Raw genomic sequence first — 21556 nt, 5'->3', positions numbered from 1 at the left:
ATAATATCTTGGTCAGGATTCTTTGATGTGCTCGATTTTGTTTCAAACTCTATCCTATCTCGTTTTCGTGTGGCTGGTGGAACCTCTGAACTCATTGGTTGAGAAGGTAATGGAGAAGTAAAGTCCTCATGAAGTGGAGGCTGATATGAAGATTCTCGCCTTTCACTTTGAATGAATTCACCACTATCGTAATCAAACATGTAATCGTCTATTAAGTTAGTACTTTTATTTTGTTCAGTCTCAAATGTTCTCGCATCAGTGTCATCTCCTAATCCAATTGAACACTTTCATGTGGCTGTTCCATTCCCAACTGCAATTCTCAAATCTTCATAATCTTCAAAAGTGCTTGTCCGATAATGTTCATGTTTTGGATGAGACTGTCAAAGAACAAAAAGCAACAAGTGTTAAAAATAATTCTAATTTTAATTGAAAAATGTATATTTTATTATTCTAATTTGAGATTCTCACCTTAAAATATTCATCCCATACTTCATCATTAGCCGTGAATTTCTTTGTCTCAGGATCCCATCCAAACCCAGAACTATGACGTGTAAGCTTAGAATAATTATTGTATCGTTGTTTGAACCATTTCAAACGGCTTTGATATTGTGCGAAAGTCTTTTCACACCCTAGTTTTCCGTTAAGAGTAGGAAGTATATTTTTTTCCACTGTTCTTTTGTTCAGCATCCCATTCTTATCACGCCATTCTCTCATGGCAGCATCGACCATGAGTTTTAATAATTCATTGCTCTCCTCAGTCGTCCACAAATTATATTTTGTTTGTGAATCGCCCATTTATAATTTCGTAAGAAAAGGTACTAGTTAAATATCTCAATAAGTATATTAAAATATAAGCATGAAGTTCTTAAATTTTTTGTCAAACATGTTAGAACATTAAAGGGTTCAGCCTACACCTGTAAAAATGCATCAAACCTTCATAGTATATATATTGAAATAAAAACGAATACTTGTAAGAAAATAAAAGGGTTCACAGTCGAAAAGGAAAAATTACTATGCTCCTAACTCTTCTATTCCTAACAGCTGAAAAATGGCGTTATCTTCCCACACTCATTGAAGCAAACAAAGAATTTCAAATCGACACTCCTTTGGTATACAATAATCATAATGATTCAAGAAAAAACACAATTCATCACATGTCGGATCATTCATCGTTTTTATGAGATGAAAGAAAATGTATGAAATACAATAATCATAATGATTCAAGAAAAAAACAACAATTCATCTATTTTTACACATAAATATTGGCAATATAATAAATTCAAGAATGACCAATCATACCTTTGAATAGAAGAAATATTTTTGAGAGAGTGAAGAGCCCTAGAGATGGCTTGAGATAGAAGAGAGATAACGTATTTTTCAAAAAAGAAAATCCATCAAAATCTTTGGTATAGGTGGAAGAATATTTTAGATTTTCTGTAATTGTACATAAGGCTTCAAGGTTTGTACATGAACAATAAAATAAGAATCCTTGAAAATCTATGGATTTTTTGAATACCTCTTGACTTATGGAGAGTTTTAAAAAGTCAAGTTTGAATATCACATGACTTTTTAAAACTCTACCAAAATCCATGTTGAATACCACTAAACATATATAGAGTATATAAAAGTTTAAATTGAATACCTCTAGATTTTAAAATTCCATAAAAGTCATTAAAAGTTTAGATTGAATACACCCCCTTAAGTCTCTTGTGAGACGGGTCTTACAAATATTTATATATGAGACATGTCAACTTTACCGATATTTACAATAAAAAATAATAATCTTAGCATAAAAAATAATATTTTTTCATGGATGACCCAAATAAGAGACATGTCTCACAAATTACGACCCGTGATACCGTCTCACACATTTTTGTTAATGTATTTATTATCCACAGACTTCATACGGGCCATTCTTTTTTTACTTGAATGGTATAGCTTTTGCTTAAATGAAGAGTGAAAACACGTGCAAGGATCAAGGTTATACTGTAAAAAAATTGCAATAAAAAAGGAAGGATGACCATGAGAATTGAAGGTTGAAATGATGGATTTTGAATTCATGATTTTAAATTCATTTGACTTATTTGAATGAATTCGATCCACAGTAGGTGAATTTCAAATTCACTCTTTATAAACTTACGTATTTTTATCCGTGATTGCGATTGATTTTTAAACTCATTCAATTTATAGTAATTTGATATCATTTCTTAAATAAATCCCTGCAACTAATAAATTTATAGTTCTAAATGCAATCAAGGTTCTATTGAGTCGGTTGATGAGATGCTAGATATCAAATGATCCAATTTAACTTGGTCATGCTAGGTCCATATATTTTTATAAACTCCAGACGTCCAAATCAAAAATTGGGTAGAGGGGCTTAAAATAAAATAAAAAATCTTGAATTCTCGTATTAAATTTAATTTTTTTAAAAAAAATCCTAATTCACCTTTTATATTTAAATGGGATACATATTTTAAACAATTAAAATAATTTAATTTAGGGAAAAATATTTTATATTAATGTTTACATATACATACGTGTATCTCGAAATTGTTTTCTTATTAAATGACAAAATAAAGAGTTTTAAAAAAGCAAAATTATTTTGGAAAATAAAAATAAATAAATGGACTGATTTTGCTAACAAAAGATTTTGTTCATGGTTTTCATGGGTGAAAATGTAGGGAGTTTTAGCCTACCATCTCCAGTGGACCAATATCATTGTAGAAATCGATGCTCGTAATGTTGTTGAATCTATTCGTCATCCTAATGCTTTAGCACCTGAAGCTTCCATTATCTCTTTTATTATAAGACTAATGCTGCAAACATCTGGACTCATCATCACTTTTTGTCGACGTTTTGCCAACAAAGCAACTCATGAACTTGCTTCCTTTGGTCTCGGAAATTTGGTGGATGTTGATTACAAAGATTGTAGTTCTTTTTATTTAAACTCAGTTGTAAGAAGTGACTTTATTTATGATATATGAAAGTATCAGTTTTATCCTAAAAAAAAATGCAGGGAGTTTTTGGTAATTTCGTTTTGCAGTTAAAATTTCCTTAAATTAGTTTTTACGGGTAACTGGCAGGTACCTCGTACCTGTTATTTAGAGTCAATTTACTCAATTGGACTAGAATAAGCTGGACCACAATATGGGCTGATACACATTGGCCCAAAATAAAACTAATCCGATCTAGATCCCACATTTACAAAATTAAGTGATAATATTAGCTTTATATACGTTTTACTATACGCAACAGATTGTCCCTTCGGGGACATCCGATAAAATTGGAACGATACAGAGAAGATTAGCATGGCCCCTGCGCAAGGATGACACGCATAAATCGAGAAATGGTCCAAATTTTTTTTTCTTCCCCTGTGATTTTGCCCTAATTTCATATACGATACGATTGATTTATTACTTTGTTCAGATATGGTTTGAAATTCCAGTAAATTTTCAGTTTCTTTCTGATTTTTGCTTCAGCCCTTTGAAAAATTCAGCAATGAAGTCATCGCAGGGTTACTTTGATGTTGAATCTTCATACAGGAAACCAATATGTATGACTTTTTTTTTTCCGTGTCTTTGATTGTGCTCGTTAAACAGGATTCCAGTAATACGTGTTATTTCTCAATTTGCTTGACCAATGCAAGTTTTTGATAGAAAACTCACGGAGGATCGTATTTTTCATTAGCCTTTTCAATTTTGCAATGCTGCTAATAAAAATAATACAGGGGCCCAAAAAAAATTCTGGCCCCTCTAAGACTTGCATAATTCCTCGAAGCAAGATGAGAGAAGAGGATTGTTTCATTTCGAAGGTTCCACAAGTGAGTGCGTTATTGCCTCAATCTTTGTATGTGTTTCTCTTTAAAGCTTGTGTTGTGGAAAGACATATTTCTTTTCATAACGCAGTGTGATTCTTGTGTTATCTAGTTCATAGAACATAAGAAGGCTTATTTTGCAATCTAAATAGTGGACTACTGCATTCTTATTCGAAACAGTGTTTCATTTGCATCTCATTATTAATATACTGAAGTTGATTATCATATGTGTCTTCCCGTGCAACCGGTTTGTGGAAAGCATGACTGCCAGTTTTAAGATTGAAATTTACCTCCCAGCAAAGTTATACTGACACTAATGTCTTCATTTATTCAGTGGACTTCAGATTCGATTACAAGTTATCTAGCGAAAGAAAATACGCTATACTGGTATGGAAGACTCTTTGGCTCCTGGAATAACTCTGGCGAAAGGGCAAGGTTTTCCAGCTGACTGGTACATTACTTACCTTTGGGGTTTTAGTTACAGATATCAGGGAGGTTGGCAAAGTGTCTTTTCAAGCATGACAGAAGATACTAATGAGAACATGTAAAAGTAAAGAACCTCATCTCTACGCCAAAGCTTGTTCCTTTGGGGTCAGTCGATCAAAATTGTAACGATACAGACACGCATAAATTGAGACGGTGTTTTGGACTAATTTCAAACGTTGTAGTTTTATTTCTTTGTTCAAATGTGGTCTGAATCATGGAGCGCCTGTATATTTTTAGTTCCTCTCTGATTTTTTGCTTCAGCATAAAAATTCAGTATTGAAGTTAAAGTAGAGTGACTTCGAATTTGAATCTTGATACGCAGCTAATGTAGTTAAAAAGCCTCAGACGAAAAGATCTATTTATTAACATCATTATCACAATGAGCTTCTAATTCATGGCAACTTCTACAGTTTGATATTATGTTCTTTTTCAAGGCCAAAGTGTATACGATGATTTTTAGTTCTTTATCTAGGTTCTTTTTAAAAATTTTACATTTATTTAGTAATGGTTTTCTGAACTTGTTATCCAAACTAATTTACTGATCTTGGAGTACTTGAAGCATTGTACTCGAAGCATTCATTTTATGCACTGAAAGTTAACTACCAACTTATGTGAAGGTCCCTCTTCCAGATTATCGATTTGTAAGAAGTTTTTGAAGTAAAGATCACGCTTTTTAACACAGGAATTCAATAACCAATGGGGGTTTTTGATAGGAAACGTGTCACAGTGGATCATATTTTTTAAGGGCCTTTTTCAAGTTGGTGATGCAGCTGAAATATGATACAAGTATCCAAGACAAATTATGCCCACAAAAGTTGAATATCATATGTGCTCGAATCGACACGAGAGAAAGAGGATCATTTGATTTTGAATGGAAAGTCACAAGTGAGTGTGTTGGTCTTTTCAGATTTCTTCTCGCTGATGATTGTATGTTCCCCTTGCACGTCTTACGCTTGAGTTCAGGATTTTGAAGTTGTGTTGTGTTGTATTGTCATTGATTAGTGTTAATCTCCATGAATCAAACATCGAAGATGAAACAGAATGAGAGAATAAAAAAAACATGAGCTGTCATTAACTAATTTGTAACAAAGTAAAAGAGCATCTGTTAAGTAGATGTAAAAAATAGTTAATTGCTTATGTTAAATTTCATGTTCTCTTAAAAATAGTTAATTGCTTATGTTAAATTTCATGTTCTCTTTCATATATTTGCTTCTCTATAATACCAATGCTTCATCTTTTTGCTTACTCATCTGATTTACTACTCACCATTTAATTCACGGAGTTTGGTGACTTTCGAAGTTCAGATTGTCATGTATATGGATTCTTGGCCTTCCCTTTTGAGCTGAAACTGACCACATTGAAGATGTCACACTCTCCCGGGGTAGAGTTTTTGTTGGTTATGGTGCTGCTTATTAACAAGAATGGGGGATTATGCAATTACCAACATCCCATTCTCATCCTGGTTTTTTCAATCGTGCCCAAAAAGCTCAGTTCTCCAAGCTCATTGCACGAGGATTACTCCGCACGCCATCAAGTCGTTCCTTGGTTGAAATTTTGGTTTGCTCTGCACCATTTCTGCCGGTCTGCGTACTATCCATTTGGTTTGAATGTAATATCATGCGCTGGTGCCATCAGCTCCGCGCTAAGTTAAAAACAAAATCAAATTTCATTTATACTACTTGATTTTAAAGTGTGAGTTATGTGATTAGATAGCGTTGACGAATTGGTCCTCGCTTGAGATTTCAGAAGATTTAGATTTCTTTATAGAAAATATAAACATTGTTCGATCACGATCAATTGGAAATAAGAACCGGAACAAAACTAGATTATGATTTAATTTTGGAAATAAGAAGTTTGAGTCAAAATTCAGAATCGAAACTGGAATCGTGTGGATTCATTCATACAAGAGCTGTAATGTTGTCAAATCATAATAGAAATTACAACCAATGATGCCTAAATGCTAGAATCATCATCATACTCAAGCTACGGGTCAAGCACTCCAATGGAGAGGACAAGGCGATATGGCAAGTGAATCTATTATTTATTGAATTATTATGTTCTTGATTTTAAATTATTATATTAATTTTATTATTTTAATATTTAATAAATATAAATAAACCAATATTGTAATTTTATGTTAAAAGTTAATTGATATGAGATAAATAATAAATAATTTAATTAATATGTAATAAATAACCAAACATAATCATTGGTCGACACTCCGATCTTTTTCATTCAAACGGATAAATCTAATTGACCCCTACAATCCGGGCGTGGGTCCCAGAATTCCACCCCTCTGATGCTGACTATCGTAGCATTCATCACCATGCAAACACGTGTGCTCTAAATATCTCAATCTACGGGATCTGTTAACTCGAATTTGCTCAACACGATTACAGGTTTCTGGGCTTAATTGTCCCTCGTTTTCGCTTTTTAAATTTAAATTTTTATTTACAGGTACTGCATCTTTTGCTGGATCGTACAGGTGGCGGTCAAAGATGGTGAAAGTAGGAACCCATTTAGCTTGGAACTCAAGATTCAATTTTTGGAGGGATTTCTAAGATGTTCCATACGTAGAATTTTGATCTTGAATCTGAAATGACTACAAGTGGGCCAGTGTAGCAGGTTTTGGGAAACGATGATTATTTATTTTTCTCCATTACCCGGTCGCTTGCCATCCTTGAATTCAATTCGGTGATGGTGAAGAAATAAATATGAATTAATATTTCTTGGACACATCTTTTCTTTTTGACTTTTAATAATAAAATATCATTTCTTGGATAAAGTTACTTTCTTTATTGATAGTGGCAGGGTTTGTAAGTTATCCATACTGCTTTCATGGTGTATATATTTGTCCTTCGGTTATGGTTCTTAAACAGAGAGCCGATAGAGACCCTGGTGATTTAGGCAGTTAATTCATTGTCAGTGCAGTTTCCAGGCTTCTTCGTAAGTACTCTAGCTGAAAACCTCAGTTTTGCAAATCTTTTTTTCCCTCCTGCGTCAATCTGGTTTCGTTGCTTGTCGTTTATAGCAATTTTGTAAGATATCTTGACCATTTTAGTCTGATTGATGTTATTTCTAAGTCTTTGTTGTTGGAAGAATGTTTTATGGAATCATATGCTGTAGATTCTTGTTCGATATTGATAGTCAACCTATGCAGTAATGAATCAGAATTTTATCATTGCGTCGATGCTTCATCTACAAATCTTCGTGGACTCGTATCTTTTGAGTTCCTTTGGCCTAACTTCAAGAGATCTTTGGAGTTCCTTATTACATAGCTTCAAGGGATTGTGTTTTTACTTGAGATTTTAGGATTCCTATGTTCTTGTGGAAGTACCTTAGTCAGGAATTTATTTGTTGGATTTTAGTTGTTTTGGTTCGTTACACACGGTTACAAATTTGGGCACTTATATTCTGTTTATTATCTTTCTGTGAAACAATAAAATTGATATTTGACAGAGATACGTAGTGAGAATTAAGCTCGAAGGGGATGTTGTGTAGTGACAGATCATAATGTATCATTGTTCACGCATTTATCATATTGCCTCTGGTTGTAGAGTCGAAAGGGTTCCGTTCCACACACGAGTATAAACCTTCATATCACCCTTTGAATCTTGATGAGCTGCTGCTACTCATAGGGAATCTCATCATCCTATTTTGAGACAAAATCTTCACGTATCTAGAGTTTGTAACTTGATCTCAATCATCTCAACTGGTCCCCCCCCATTTCATTCTGAAAGATTTTACATCTTTCCTGGATTAATTTAACATCTTTTTTCACTGTATAATGAACCAGTCTTTATATTTATGTATTTGATTTTTGAATTCTTTTTTTATATTTCTGCATGTGCTAATTTGGAACTTCGATCTCAGGTTGTACATAGGTTCACTTGTTCGGCCTCTCTGTGGTGCTGTGACGAGCAATATATTCCGACATTTGATCTTTATTCCATTCTGACAATGGAGGACATCTTTGCCCGCTTCTTATACTTAACCTCCTATATAAACCAAACATTAATTCAATTTATTGGTGAGGTTTTGCTTTTGCGTTCTCTCCTCTTGTATCTGCAAAATGTTTTTGTCTCCTGCAGAAGACATGTACCTAGTAGAATGGTGTCTATTTATCTTTTCAAACTATGTCATTGCAGAAGATATTATGTCAAGAGACGTGAGTAGATGGTTCGAAGATTCAGAGGTCATTTCTCATGGTCAGCATCTGATATCTACTGTTTCCAGTGATACCAAATGTTCTTTTCTGGATCGTGCCTCTTGTTCAATGGATTGTAACTCTACCACAAGAGTTGGATTCCATGAAAGGGGCGACTCAGTGCCGGAGGATCGGCCATCCATAAATTCAAGATTGCAAATTGTAAATACTAGCAGCAGTTATGGGGGTGTCCGCTTCATATTTAAAGGGTAAACTTGTTTCCTTCCGGTTTCTTTCGAGGTTTGGCAGTATACGTTGTTGCAGCTATTGTTAAATTAGTGATTCATGTACAAGTAGTTAATTAATAATCATAATATACAATATAGAATTAATGCCAAATCTATATACAAAAATATATCTTATTATTTTCCATGATAAATTTTTCATGGTCACTCTTCTTAAACTACGACTTGTTTCTCTAGGTTGATTCTCCCTATTTATTTTTTTGAATGCGCTTGGAGGTTAGCAGTGGAATCTTGGAGATTTTCTTGTAACCATATGAGACAAATGCAAGTTCGTGCCAATGGGTATAAGAATATGGCTTGTTTTTAAAAGCATTCTTACATAGATAGGTGCATTTTTAATAGCATAATTTGAGTTTTTATTGCGTCTTCTAGCATTATATCTCGAGTGATTAAAACTTTACGTGGATCATCTGATGATATTGGGTGGTTGCAATGTACTCCCGGCATGGCTCCTGTGGAGGATGGTTCAGTTAGATTCCAGGAACTTCTACAAGGCATTAGGTATTGAGTTTACAATTTCTTTCAAGTTTGAAACATTTATTATTTAGAGAATTATTATCACCATGTCAAGTCCCTAGGCAAGTTATTGTCATTATTCAAATCCTAGGTAAGTTACTGTCACTATCTTTCCCTTCCTTTGACCCGCGATTATTTATACTGTACATGTTGCCTTTCATAGGGTTCTTATCATATTTTAGAGTAATTATGTGTTTATTTGAGCCACCTATGGTGAGTAGAACTAATAGTCAATATATTGCTAGAAGATCCTAAGGACTAAAATTTCTCAATGAATCAAAGCATTTTCTTTGAGGATTTGGAGAATGAGGGTGAAGAAACAAACTTAGAGATGTCCCGGAATGTATAATCCAAGAAGACTGGTGAAAGCACATTATCCACTGTAGAGATCTGAAAAATACTTTAGCTTCTTAGGTTTAACAATGAAATTACACATTTAGCCGTCTTTTGCGATTGAATTTCTATGTTCCTTTAACGTGCTTTCCTAATGTCCTTTGTAGGAGCGGGCTGCACAAACTACCCGATTCTTTTGTTTACCTGCTGATTCCAGGTTCAACAAGTTTCTTTGGCTTTGCATGGCGGGTTTTTTTATAAGCAATGCGGTGTTTTTATCATTTTCTGATACATCATCTTCTGTGTATATTTGTTTAGGTCTCTTCAGCAATCACGGTCCTTTATATTTTGTCAGCACCAAAAGGTTTTTCTCAAAGATGGGTCTAGCTTGTCACATTGCTAAGATTCACAGTGAAGTATGGATTTCATTATTTCATAATTTCCAATACTAACCTGTTTTGGCAATATTTTTTTCCTTTGCATACGTTTCTTAGTATTGATGAAATAGACGATTACATTTTCTCTAAAATTTTGATGCCTTATGATATGAAGGCATCGGTTGAACATAACGCGTGGGAATTAAAGCAGTATATAGAGGAGCTATACTGGGGGTCGGGTAAACGGGTGTTATTGCTTGGCCACAGCAAGGGTGGAGTTGATGCTGCAGCCGCGTTATCTATATATTCTCGAGAATTGAGAAATAAAGTCGCAGGTTTGGCACTAGTGCAGAGTCCTTATGGTGGAACACCTATAGCGTCTGATATTCTTCGTGAAGGCCAGATCGCTGACGTGGAAACCCGGAGGATCATGGAGTTTTTGATATGCAAGTTGATTAAGGTAACGTATCACCCCATTCCCATTATTGTAAGTCATAAAGCTGGTGTCTCCATCAAGCAATAAGGTTTGTTATTTCAAAAGTTCTTTCAGTATGAACTTGAGGCATCGTTTTGTATAATGTTGAACTCAAATAAAATATCATGCAATTAGATTTGATTCTGTTATAATATCATATTTTTAAATGATATTTAATCTTGTGATATATCTGTCGAAAGTTTTTGTACCATTACATTATTTACCGCTTGAGATATCAATATTTGTTTTTTTGAACCAATTATATACCTGAATTGATATTTTCCATGTCAAGGGTGATATTCGGGCCTTGGAGGATCTTACGTACGAAAAGCGAAAAGAATTCATCAGAAACCATAAACTTCCCAATAACATTCCTCTCATTTCCTTCCACTCTGAGGCAAGTGTAGCACCGGGCGTCATTGCGACCATGTCACACATTGCCCATGCAGAACTCCCCTGGTTTCCTCGATTTGGGACGGAGGATGCAGAAAATGCAGCCATAGCAGCACGAAGAGTGCCTGTAATAGTCCCTGTCTCTGCTGCCATGGCTCTTTGTGCCCTCCATCTAAAACTAAGATACGGGGAGAAGAGCGATGGACTTGTAACGTGTCGAGATGCTGAAGTTCCCGGTTCAGTGGTTGTAAAACCAAGTCGTAAGTTCGACCATTCTTGGATGGTGTACTCTTCATGGACGAAGGATCCCATTGAGCCGGATTCTTGTGAAATGTGTGAAGCTCTGTTGACTATGTTAGTTGAACTTGGAACGAAGATTCAGAATTGAAGGTTAACCAGTGTCTGAAAATATTCGTGATTGATTACGTAGGTTTCTGGGATTCTTTTGTTTGTGTTTTGCGAACTGCAGAAATCTCAAGTTGAATCGAGACAATATTTGTTTGAAAACAAGAAGCTGAAATGAATGTCTTAGTTACAAAGTATCATATCTGTCATTATATTATTATCTAAGTCTGAGGATAGTTTTGGATATTTTTTGAGGATTAAATCTCGCGTTGAACTCAAAACCATCGAATGGAAGCTATGGATAAAATTGACTAACTGGATAATTTGTCTCGTCTAAGGTGTTGGTCATTTTTTGTGGTGAACGATCCTTATTACATATTATTATTATTATTATATCACTCTTTCACAGGTTAGTTTATGTTACATCGAGTGTGTTTCTCTTCCTATTTCAATATCACATTTTTATAGAAGTTGATATATATGTTGATGATCAAATGACTAACATTTATTCTGGCTAAAACTTTGGAGCTTGAGTTTGAGATCAATTATTTTTAGCTCCAAAATTCAGTTATGTTTTCTCTCTGACCTTTTCATCTGAATAAGGATTCCAAGGGGTTTGTGGTTTGGAAATTACTCTTTAAATGGGATAAATTTATCCTATATTCAGATAACTTTTATAGTAATTTTAACATAGTCTAATCAACCCGTGAAGACGTTGAACAAGATCGAGATGTGAAAAAGGCTTTAAAGCTGAATTCGTATTTCGTTTTATTTATCTGATCTAAGCTAGAAAAATGACAGTATATTGTGGTACATAATTTTTTAAAACATACATAAGTTCCTCTGCTAATCTACAACTTCAATTTCTGTTGTGAACAAATATTTTTTTTTAAAGATATTTGAATACAAAGTGATGGTTTAAGATTATGCATGTCTTAGTGGGGTGTATTCAATTTAGAGTTTTGATAACTTTTAATGACTTTTTCAAATGATAGACTTTTATGGATTTGATAGGTTTTTATTGACTTTTATGGATTCTCACAGATTTATAAACAGATTTATGTGGATTCATGTAGATTTTTTTGCAAGATTTTTATAGACTTTTGTGAATTTTTTTTTATAGAATTTTATAAATTTTGTACTTAATTGTAACACGTTATTTTTTTATTAATTTCTTTGAACTAATAATTAATTGATATATATAACATATTCCGTTTGAAATAGTTTTTCAAAATTTATATTAATAAATAAATATACTTATTTAAAAGTTAAATCATTTAATCCTTACATATGCATATATGTGGGTTTCTATGCATGTTTGTAAAATTTTTAAAATACATCAATTGATTAATCTGTAATCTTGTTTTTGAATTGATAATATACATGTGAAAAAAATATTTTTTAGTGAATATAATTTTGTATAAAATATCATAGCTTGCATATATACTAATTGAAAATGCTAAAAAGAATTTGAAAAATCATGGTTGTTGTGAGACTATTCAATTATTAAGAATTAAGCGACATTTTTTGGATCATCTTTTATTATTATCGAATATTACATTAATTTGTAATTTTGTATAAATCATAAATTAAAAATCACAAAATCAATTCTAAAATTCAAAATTTCCTATGATATTAAAATAAAAAATTATTAAATGAACAACCAGCTAAAAAATAAAAAATTTGAAAAGGAATTATGAAAATATATATGGAGATACACTTTGAAAATTTGAGAGAATGATAGAGATTGATGAGAGGAGAGAAGATAAGAAGAGAGGTGATGTGAAACGACAGAGAGATAAATAAATAGCTTGTGTATGAGTTAGAAGTTTTAAAAATCATCCAAATATTTGGATTGAATCAAATACAAATTTTGACAATTTATAGTTGTACCTTAAGCTTTAATGTTTGTATGTTCATAAATTCCATGAAATTATTAAAAGTTTATTGCAAATTTGAATACCTATAGACTTTTATAGAGTTCTTAAAAGTCAATGTTGAATACCACTTGACTTTTTAAAACTATATGAAAGTCTATTTTAAATACCACTAGACTTCTATGAAATATGTAAAAGTCTTAATTGAATACATCTAGACTTTTAAAATCTACAAAAGTCATTAAAAGTTAATAAATCTCCTACATTGAATACATATAACTTGAGAATCTGAAGTAGATATTTTCGATGTGCACTATTGCTAACACAATATCATGCAAATTAGACAGATAAATTATACTGAATAATAAGTCATTTTTTTTTTGAAATAATAAGTCTTATGCGACAATTCATTAGAGAAAATTTTGATAAGAGATATCGAATTCCTATCAACCGACCGCGTATGTAGTCCCGTGAACACCGTGTCACAAGAAAAATCGGGTCGGATCATGGGTTAAATGAAAAATCCAAATGACCGACCCATAACCCGAATTCAGAAAACAATTTTTTTTTAAAAAAAAATCGGAAATGTAACCAGGTTGCTCTCTCCCTTGACAATTCACCTTACGCCGCATTCCTCTCCTGCTCACACCCCCTTCTTTATCTCTTCGACCTTCACCATCCACTGCGGGGCTGCCGACGGGAGCTGCAAAGCTCATTGTCTTCCTGAAATTTTTTGTTGCTACAGTATTATCACCTCAATTCCCCCTCTTTGTAAGATAAAATTTCAATCGGTGATAAAAGAATCTGAAAGCTCGATTTCCCGTCGAGGCGTGAGGTTATATTTGAATTCATGTAATTTTTTGTTTATTTATCTTTGTAAATTAATCTGGTGCAGATTATTTTTAATGCGTTTGTGGTTTATTTTATTCTACCGTGTTTATTTTCTCAATGCTGTCGAGAAAAATATTGGATTTTTGGATTGCAGTACTGTGATTTGTTTTCAAACTTTTACCTTTCATTTAATTATTTACTTGGAATGGCAAGGTTTCTGTACTGGTATATCGGCTCTATTTGAGGTTGGCCATGCTAATTTTATCCTTTTGTTCTTAAGTTTATTCGAAGGAGATTTTTCGAGCTTTTGATGAAAAACTGTAATGATACTTACTTTTCTGTTACCTTGAAAACAACAAAATGTCGACTTTTTGTAGTCAACAATAGTAGAATGGCCCTTGAGGAGGATCTATGGTGGTCGACGCCGAATCAATATTAGAAGAATTGTACTTAACTAAATCTGATCAAGTGCATGGGTTTGCTGGACATGGTTTGATTTCTGTCCATTTTTGGAAATCTAATCCCTACTTGATGTTCTTTTTTTACTCCATAGTTAGCTTATAAGAATTTGGATTTGTGTTCATTATTAAGCTGAAAACAATCAAAATTATATCACCCTGCTATTTAGTTCTTGTAATTTTTGGCTATGCAATTTATCTGGTGTGTCACCACATCTGCATGCTCGTCAGGTTCTCCTTGTGGAGTAAGGTAGATCCAACTCTACGATTTGAATATTGGTTCATTGTTCAGTGAATTGTGAATTTGAATTAGCGTTTGCACGTGTCTGCACGTGACTAGAATTTCGTACACTAGTTTCTTATACATATGAACGCTCTAAACCTGTATGAAACATCTTCAACTTCTTCCTGTGTTCCCAATGCTTTATTCATGTACCATTGAGTGTTTTTTTTTTTCATTCTTTGTGCCTATTTTGCAGTTGGTGCATGCATGCAGAAATTAGTTTCTCTTCAAGGTTCATCACCATCATTCTAACATCATGATTAGTTTTTCTTCAAGATTCACCATCATTGTAACTTTTGATGATGGTTATACCTTATTTTGCTTACAATCAACCGTGTAAATAATTTTCATTGAACTTAGGAATGGCATTTATGGATTTCAATGTTAGGAAAGAAAAGAAAGGCTCATCTGATCCCCTTTTACTGAATTACCGCATCTTTAAGCTCTTTTAGATGAGGAATATGATATTCAATGTTTTCCCTGCAACAAGCACCACTGAGATAGACATATATCTTCTCTGTGATGGCCTATAGCCGGAGAAGCATCGAGTGATTATGGAAAGGAAAAAGGAGGTTTTCTTCAGATAACTCAACTTGTTCACCATTAACATTTCTTCTACCTTAGAGATTCCAACTTTCATGTATGATTTATTGAAGTTCTTTGCAAGAACTGCGGTATTTTTGCATCAATTGGTGGATCAGGATTTAAGTACGAGTTTTCAGATAATTTCAAAATTTCAATTTCTCTTATTTTCCAAAGATGTGAAAAAGCTTGGTTATTTCAAGAGCTGAATCTGTTATTTTTGGATAAAGGTAACAGCAACAAATGGCTGTTGATGCTTTCAATGAAAAACAAGCGTTGGATGATGTGGATGATGATGATCAGCCACTAGTATTTAAGAGGTCTAGCTCTTCTTCAAAACAAAACCAGGTGAACTCAGAAACGAAGAAATTATCATCTCAAAAGCATGATCAACGATTGGGGAGGCCGACATCTTGTCAACGATCTCGTAATGGTGAAAGTTCTACCATGCAAAAGGATAATCTGGTTCCTCCCTCTTTTAAGGCGCCACCTATTAAGTCTCCTCTGGCAAGTCCAAAATCATCTAGTTCTTCTGCCAAGGAATCATCAGTTAAGTCTTATGCAGCGAATTCTAAAAGACCTATGTCGGTAACAGATAAGCCAAACCCTGATAAGAAACAAGTGAAAGAAGGGCAGCCATTGACCCAAGCTGCTGATGAAACCAATGATTCAGAGGATTCTGGAGATGATAAACCACTCAGTGCTAGGCTTCCTGCTAGCTCCTCAAAGAGTAACTCTAATCATGCCAAACAAGGGCCTAATACTTTAGCTTTGGTTCAAAAGAATAGTCTCCCGAAAAAGGAAGATTCAGATGATGAAAAGCCCTTGTCTACTAAGTTTCAAGTAAAGTCTGATGTTAGGGTATCCATTAGTAGGTCTAATAATTCTGATGTGAGGAAACCCATACTGACCAAAGCTGAACACAATGGGTCTAGCTCAACAGATCACTCTCAAAAGAAACATTCTCCTATTCTAAAGAAGAGAGCTCTGGATTCTGTGAAATTTGAATGCGGATCTTCTGAAAAAAAGCCTAGGATTTCTGATGCATCCATTGCAGTTCCTAGAGCTAAACCAAAGGTAGAGGATGATGATGATGATCATGTCCCCATATCACAGAGAATGAAGAATCAGAATTCTTCAGAAAAGAAATCATTATCTGCTAAAAAAGTCACTAAATCTGTATCTGCATCGGCAACAATGGCGAACAAGAAATCAAAGAAGATTGTGAAAAACACAAAATATTCCATTTCGTCAAAGGTTCTTCCCAGCTCTGGTGAAGGACAAAAGTGGACTACTTTGGTCCATAATGGTGTGATTTTTCCACCTCCATACAAACCTCACAGAATTAAGATGCTCTACAAGGGAAAACCTGTCATCTTAACTCCAGAACAGGAAGAGGTTCCTGTGTTCTCTCTATCTGTTTGACAGCACATATAAACTCTGCACTGATATAAAATTTCTCTTTCTAATTATTTAAGCTAGTAATTTCTATCTCCCGCTTTATGTTAAATTATCGGAAATAGTGTCATTTCTAATCCTCCTCCTTATCGCAGGTTGCAACAATGTTTGCGGTGATGCTGGATACTGAATACATGAACAAGCCTAAGTTCAAAGAGAATTTTATGACAGACTGGCGGAAGATACTGGGAAAAAATCACACTATTCAGAAGTTGGAGGATTGCGATTTTACTCCTATATATGAATGGCATCAAAAAGAAAAGGAGAAGAAGAAACAGATTAGCACTGAGGTAAGCAGTGTCCTTTTCGTATGATGAGCATGAACGCCATGGAAGCATAAAAAAACCTTTGCTTGCTTATGCTTGATAAACGCTTTGTACTGACAAAAATGGTTTTTTTCCTGATACAGAATTCATTTCTGTTGATGGTGCTCTTGTGAACTGCCAAGTATGTAATCTATGTTTTCATAAGGGGCATACGAATGTTCAAATTTCTTTTCCTTCTCAGGAGAAGAAAGCCTTAAAAGAGGAGAAATTGAACCAAGAGGAGAAGTATATGTGGGCAATCGTTGATGGAGTCAAAGAGAAGGTGTGATTTTGTCCTTGATCTATGTGCTGTGATGTTTTCCCACTTAATAGATGGGAAAAAAATGAATTTACTTTTTTGATTGTCTGAACTGTTGAAAGATTAAAATGACATCACAATTTATGGACGGCAAATGAACATCGAGGTGTAGCATTTTATTATTTTAGTTGCATCTTGCTCTCATGTGTGTTTATATTCGTTGAGAAGACAAAGACTGATACGCCTGATTTATCCTCATCCTTGTACATGATTTGCAAATTGTTATTTTGCATTTCATCGCTTTAATGTGGATTCTACAATTTCGTTTACACTGTTTCTGGGTTTCTGTGGTGCTTTGCCGCATTATCATTTTCACTTTATGTTATGATGATGTGAAATTTTTATGTGCATTCCTTGCTTATATATGTCTCAAGAAGCTGACAGTTACACCATTTCCAGGTTGGAAACTTCAGGGTTGAGCCACCTGGATTGTTTCGAGGCCGTGGCGAGCACCCTAAGGTGTATTAACATTTTCTCAGTAGCAGTAGAAAACATACTAAAGATTTGCATGTATGTTTTGCATATTTATTAGAGTATTTAGCGGCACACAGGTTTTTACAGTTGAATACTGTTACTTTTCGACAGATGGGAAAGCTAAAAAAACGAATACAGCCAAGTGACATAATCATAAATATTGGGAAGGATGCTCCAATTCCCGCGTGTCCCATCCCTGGGGAAAGGTTCTGCTTTCTTAGTTGTTTTTTCCTTTTCTTTTCTTTTTTCTGAGACCAGGATGAATCTTCTTCTCTGAAAACCTTCAGGAATGATTGTATTTTCTGGTATCAATGTTATCTGGTCTTAAATAAAAATTTACGTTGTCAATATGCAATGTGACAGCTGGAAAGAAATAAGGCATGACAATACGGTGACCTGGTTAGCATATTGGAATGATCCAATAAACCTGAAAGAATTCAAATATGTGTTCCTAGCAGCTAGCAGCACCTTGAAAGGCCAGAGTGACAAAGAGAAATATGAGAAGGCTAGGCTTTTGAAGGTAATTGAAATGTATTCGGCTTATCGAAGCTTTACTTTTTATTTGTGTTGGTGTGGAAATCTAATGGACTTGTTTCAAAATCTTATGCTTTTGAATGAAGAACTATATTCAAGGCATTCAAGCAGCTTATACCAAAGATTTTTCTAGTAAGGATCTTACCAGGAAGCAGATAGCAGTTGCAACCTATCTTATTGACAAATTAGCTCTCAGGGCAGGCAATGAGAAGGTATGAGTAGAAAAGATTTATTAATCATGTTAAACTTCTAGTTGTTTGAAATTTCTTTAGTATGTTATCCTGATCATCATTGTGATTCAGGCTTGCTGATTTGAAGAAATTATTTCTTCTTAAAGCACAATTGTTTTGTTCTTGAGTATTGGTTATAACAATTCCTTATGAATTCTGTATCAAGTTTTATAATTTCCCTTGTCATCTTGTAGGATGATGATGAAGCTGATACAGTTGGTTGCTGCACATTGAAAGTAGAAAATGTAGAACCTGTGCCTCCAAATATCTTGAAGGTAAAGGGACTCTGTTTCTCAAATAATTGTCTTGGTCCGCTGTTTGTTGAGACGCTTTGATAAAATTCACTGGTAAAATGGCTGCAGAGAGTGAACACCATTTCCTTTAGAAATGCATCAAGAAATGGTTTCTTTCCTTTTTTCCCTCTTATACTGGATCTTTACCCTGCAGCATGCTGCCATATCATCAAAATATTTGAAGTGATAACCTTCATCATTTTCCTGTTTTATTCACAGTTTGATTTCCTTGGTAAAGACTCTATAAGGTATCAAAATGAAGTAGTTGTTGAAACTGCTGTTTTCAAAGCAATCCAACAGTTTCGAAATGGTCAGTAAACGATCTTTTGCTTTGCATGTTTGTTGTAGTTTGTTATAGGCTGTTCTTACCCATGGATGTGTTGTTTTCAGGGAAAAAGGGTAGTGATGATCTTTTCGACAAGCTTGACACTAGCAAACTGAATGCTCATCTAAAGGAACTGATGCCCGGACTCACAGCCAAAGTATTTCGGACATACAATGCATCTATTACGTTAGATGATATGGTAAGATGTAACATAGGATTTCTGACCTGAAACTCATGTTATATATGCTAATCATTGTACACTACTGCTTTTATTTACTCTTCATGTGATGAATATAACCGTGAAAAAAAATGAAGCAACTTCTGCTCCTCAATCATGCAGCTGGGTTAGGAGTGAGTTTGGTTGAAGTGAGGACTCACGTAGGCTGTGGAAGTATCACTAAATGGAACTCGTGGCCAATGTCTCATATTGCAACCATTATGATTAAAAAGTTCTAAAGGGAAAATAATAACACTGCGGCATTTTGTGAGTAACTTTATTTCATGAATCATGCGAAAAGTTAATCATAGAGATTCGCTGATGTTTTGTCAAGCATCTAACCGTAGTTCTTTTCTAATGAAGGTGACTTTGTCACAAGCATAATTTTTCTATGTAATTCCTACACGATCTTAGGCTACTTACTCTACTAGTTCGATCATGTACTTTTTGATCTAATAGTATAATTTTGTGTTGCCATTAAATGGGGGTGCAACATAAACTTAACATCACGCACCGGAATGTGCTAAATAATAGCCAAGCAGGGCCTTGCTCACTGTTAAATTATGGCATTCACTTGTGCAATTTAACTAAACAGTTCCCTTCAAATTTCATGCTACTACTTTTCTCTGAATGAATGCATAAGAGAAATCCTAGACAGCCACTCCTTTTCTCTTGTATTGTTGTACATTTTTTATCTGATTATATGTCTAAAATCTGCTGGTGCCTCTGAATGACAGTTGAGTAGGGAGATGAAAGGTGGAGAGGTTGCTGAAAAAGTAGTTGTTTATCAACATGCAAACAAGGAGGTAAAGGCTGTTGAATCTGATGATGGTATGCATTTTTTCTATCTTTTTATTAGAACTGTTACCATTCGGCTTGTCATCCTGTAGGTTGCAATCATTTGTAATCATCAGCGTACTGTCTCAAAGTCCCACAGTGCCCAGATGTTACGTTTGGATGAAAAGATTGAAGAGTTAAAGGTAATATCCTGGATATATTTCTCATACTGATTGGTTATGGCAGATAGTCGGATGTTGAATTTAGTATCGACTATTTTGGTGGGAGAAAAGGGTATCCACCTGCTTTTATCACGTTATACTTTCTGAAGCCATGTGGACTGGCTCAAGCGTTCAACTGTCAGAATGGTGTCTTGTTTTACCTTTTCTGTAATAGCGTCTATGTGCATGTATCTGTATAATTATCTGCATGCATTATTTTAAACTTCTTTTAGGGTGCTGTGGAAGAACTAATGGAGGATTTGGCGAGGACAAAGAAAGGGAAGTCCCCCCTGAAGAATGCTGATGGGAAACCTAAGCGGAATATGAACCCTGAAGCGTAATTATAATTCTTTTCATAAATTTGAAGTTATACCCATTATTGAGAAGCGTGTGGCTGATGATGGAATGTCCTGCAGATTAGAGAAAAAGATTGCTCAAACCGCTGCAAAGATTGAGAAAATGGAACGGGACAAGGAGACCAAAGAAGATCTAAAAACTATAGCTTTGGGCACGTCGAGAATCAACTACCTTGATCCTAGAATTACAGTTGCATGGTGTAAGCGCCAGGAAGTTCCTATCGAGAAGGTAAGTCCTATTCCAGTCGTAATCTTTTCAAGAATTTAATTTTTGCTTGCTTCTTAGATGGGCGTAAACTTGTGTTGATTTTCCCCTCTTTTGGGTTATCTTACTCTCTCAACGATGATGCTTTACTGCAGATTTTCAACAAGTCCCTTCTGGCGAAATTTGCATGGGCAATGGATGTGGATCCAGAATTCAGATTTTGATATTTTTGAGGCGCAATACATAATGTAAACAGATGAGAAGCAGAAGCAGAAGCAGAAGCAGAAAAGAGGTCGTGAGAAATTTGACAAATTTATCGGTTGGTGAATGACAATTTGCTGACAGTTTCTATTCATTTCCAGCAAAAAATGCTAATTGTATTAGATGATCTCAATGATATCGTGGGGTGATTTTTCCCCCATCTTTGAGTTAATGTGAGTACCTGAATGTTGTTTTCTTTTCTGAGACTCAATTTACTTCTTTTTAAGATAATATTGGTAAATGAGTTTTAAGTGGCTCATATATCTAACAACACATTTCAGTCAGCAGTGTAATTCAGTTCATCTTGCATGGTTGTCGGAAAAGAACAAGGGCAAATTACATTTTTTATATAGATGGAT

The 21556-nt window shown here is 34.4% G+C and overlaps 2 protein-coding genes, 1 long non-coding RNA gene and 1 other non-coding gene across 17 annotated transcripts; all 4 read left to right on the top strand.

The window, feature by feature from the left end:
- Positions 1-3238: 3238 nt before the first annotated feature.
- LOC140962055 (uncharacterized) lies at positions 3239-6137 on the top strand. Of its 8 annotated transcripts, XR_012172441.1 has the most exons (5): positions 3239-3824; positions 4149-4265; positions 4983-5185; positions 5605-5881; positions 5948-6131. It is a non-coding gene; the product is annotated as an uncharacterized lncRNA (long non-coding RNA). The 8 variants fall into 8 exon arrangements; XR_012172444.1 differs by having other exon boundaries at positions 5046-5185; positions 5605-6135; XR_012172440.1 differs by having other exon boundaries at positions 5605-6131.
- Positions 3259-3361, top strand: LOC140962207 (U6 spliceosomal RNA). The gene has a single exon (XR_012172487.1). It is a non-coding gene; the product is annotated as a U6 spliceosomal RNA (small nuclear RNA).
- A 427-nt stretch (positions 6138-6564) lies between the features above and the next one.
- LOC140961317 (uncharacterized) lies at positions 6565-11411 on the top strand. 6 transcript variants are annotated; one of them, XM_073419767.1, is made up of 11 exons: positions 6706-6925; positions 7180-7246; positions 7858-7975; positions 8174-8330; positions 8449-8716; positions 8930-9034; positions 9125-9253; positions 9769-9818; positions 9920-10017; positions 10154-10438; positions 10746-11411. In XM_073419767.1, the coding sequence occupies exons 4-11, from the start codon at positions 8261-8263 to the stop codon at positions 11232-11234; spliced, it is 1494 nt and encodes a 497-aa protein (XP_073275868.1). In that variant the 5' UTR covers positions 6706-6925; positions 7180-7246; positions 7858-7975; positions 8174-8260; the 3' UTR covers positions 11235-11411. The 6 variants fall into 6 exon arrangements, with proteins under 6 accessions (XP_073275863.1, XP_073275866.1, XP_073275868.1 ...); XM_073419762.1 differs by lacking the exon at positions 7858-7975 and adding an exon at positions 6565-6699 and having other exon boundaries at positions 6786-7246; XM_073419765.1 differs by lacking the exon at positions 7858-7975 and having other exon boundaries at positions 6699-6916; positions 7112-7246.
- A 2248-nt stretch (positions 11412-13659) lies between these two features.
- Positions 13660-21398, top strand: LOC140961503 (DNA topoisomerase 1 beta-like). Of its 2 annotated transcripts, none has more exons than XM_073420074.1 (16): positions 13660-13903; positions 15453-16620; positions 16776-16970; positions 17188-17268; positions 17704-17763; positions 17890-17984; positions 18142-18298; positions 18399-18524; positions 18737-18817; positions 19055-19145; positions 19226-19359; positions 20115-20183; positions 20268-20357; positions 20609-20712; positions 20792-20960; positions 21092-21398. In XM_073420074.1, exons 2-16 carry the CDS (start codon positions 15466-15468, stop codon positions 21158-21160), a joined length of 2676 nt encoding a protein of 891 aa, XP_073276175.1. In that variant the 5' UTR covers positions 13660-13903; positions 15453-15465; the 3' UTR covers positions 21161-21398. The 2 variants fall into 2 exon arrangements, with proteins under 2 accessions (XP_073276175.1, XP_073276176.1); XM_073420075.1 differs by having other exon boundaries at positions 13660-13920.
- Positions 21399-21556: the final 158 nt, after the last annotated feature.

This window comes from Primulina huaijiensis, chromosome 16 (genome assembly GCF_012295235.1).
Source record: "Primulina huaijiensis isolate GDHJ02 chromosome 16, ASM1229523v2, whole genome shotgun sequence".
Taxonomy (NCBI): domain Eukaryota; kingdom Viridiplantae; phylum Streptophyta; class Magnoliopsida; order Lamiales; family Gesneriaceae; genus Primulina; species Primulina huaijiensis.
Note: the sequence above shows the minus strand (reverse complement) of the source record. Positions and strands in the feature narration are given on the sequence as shown.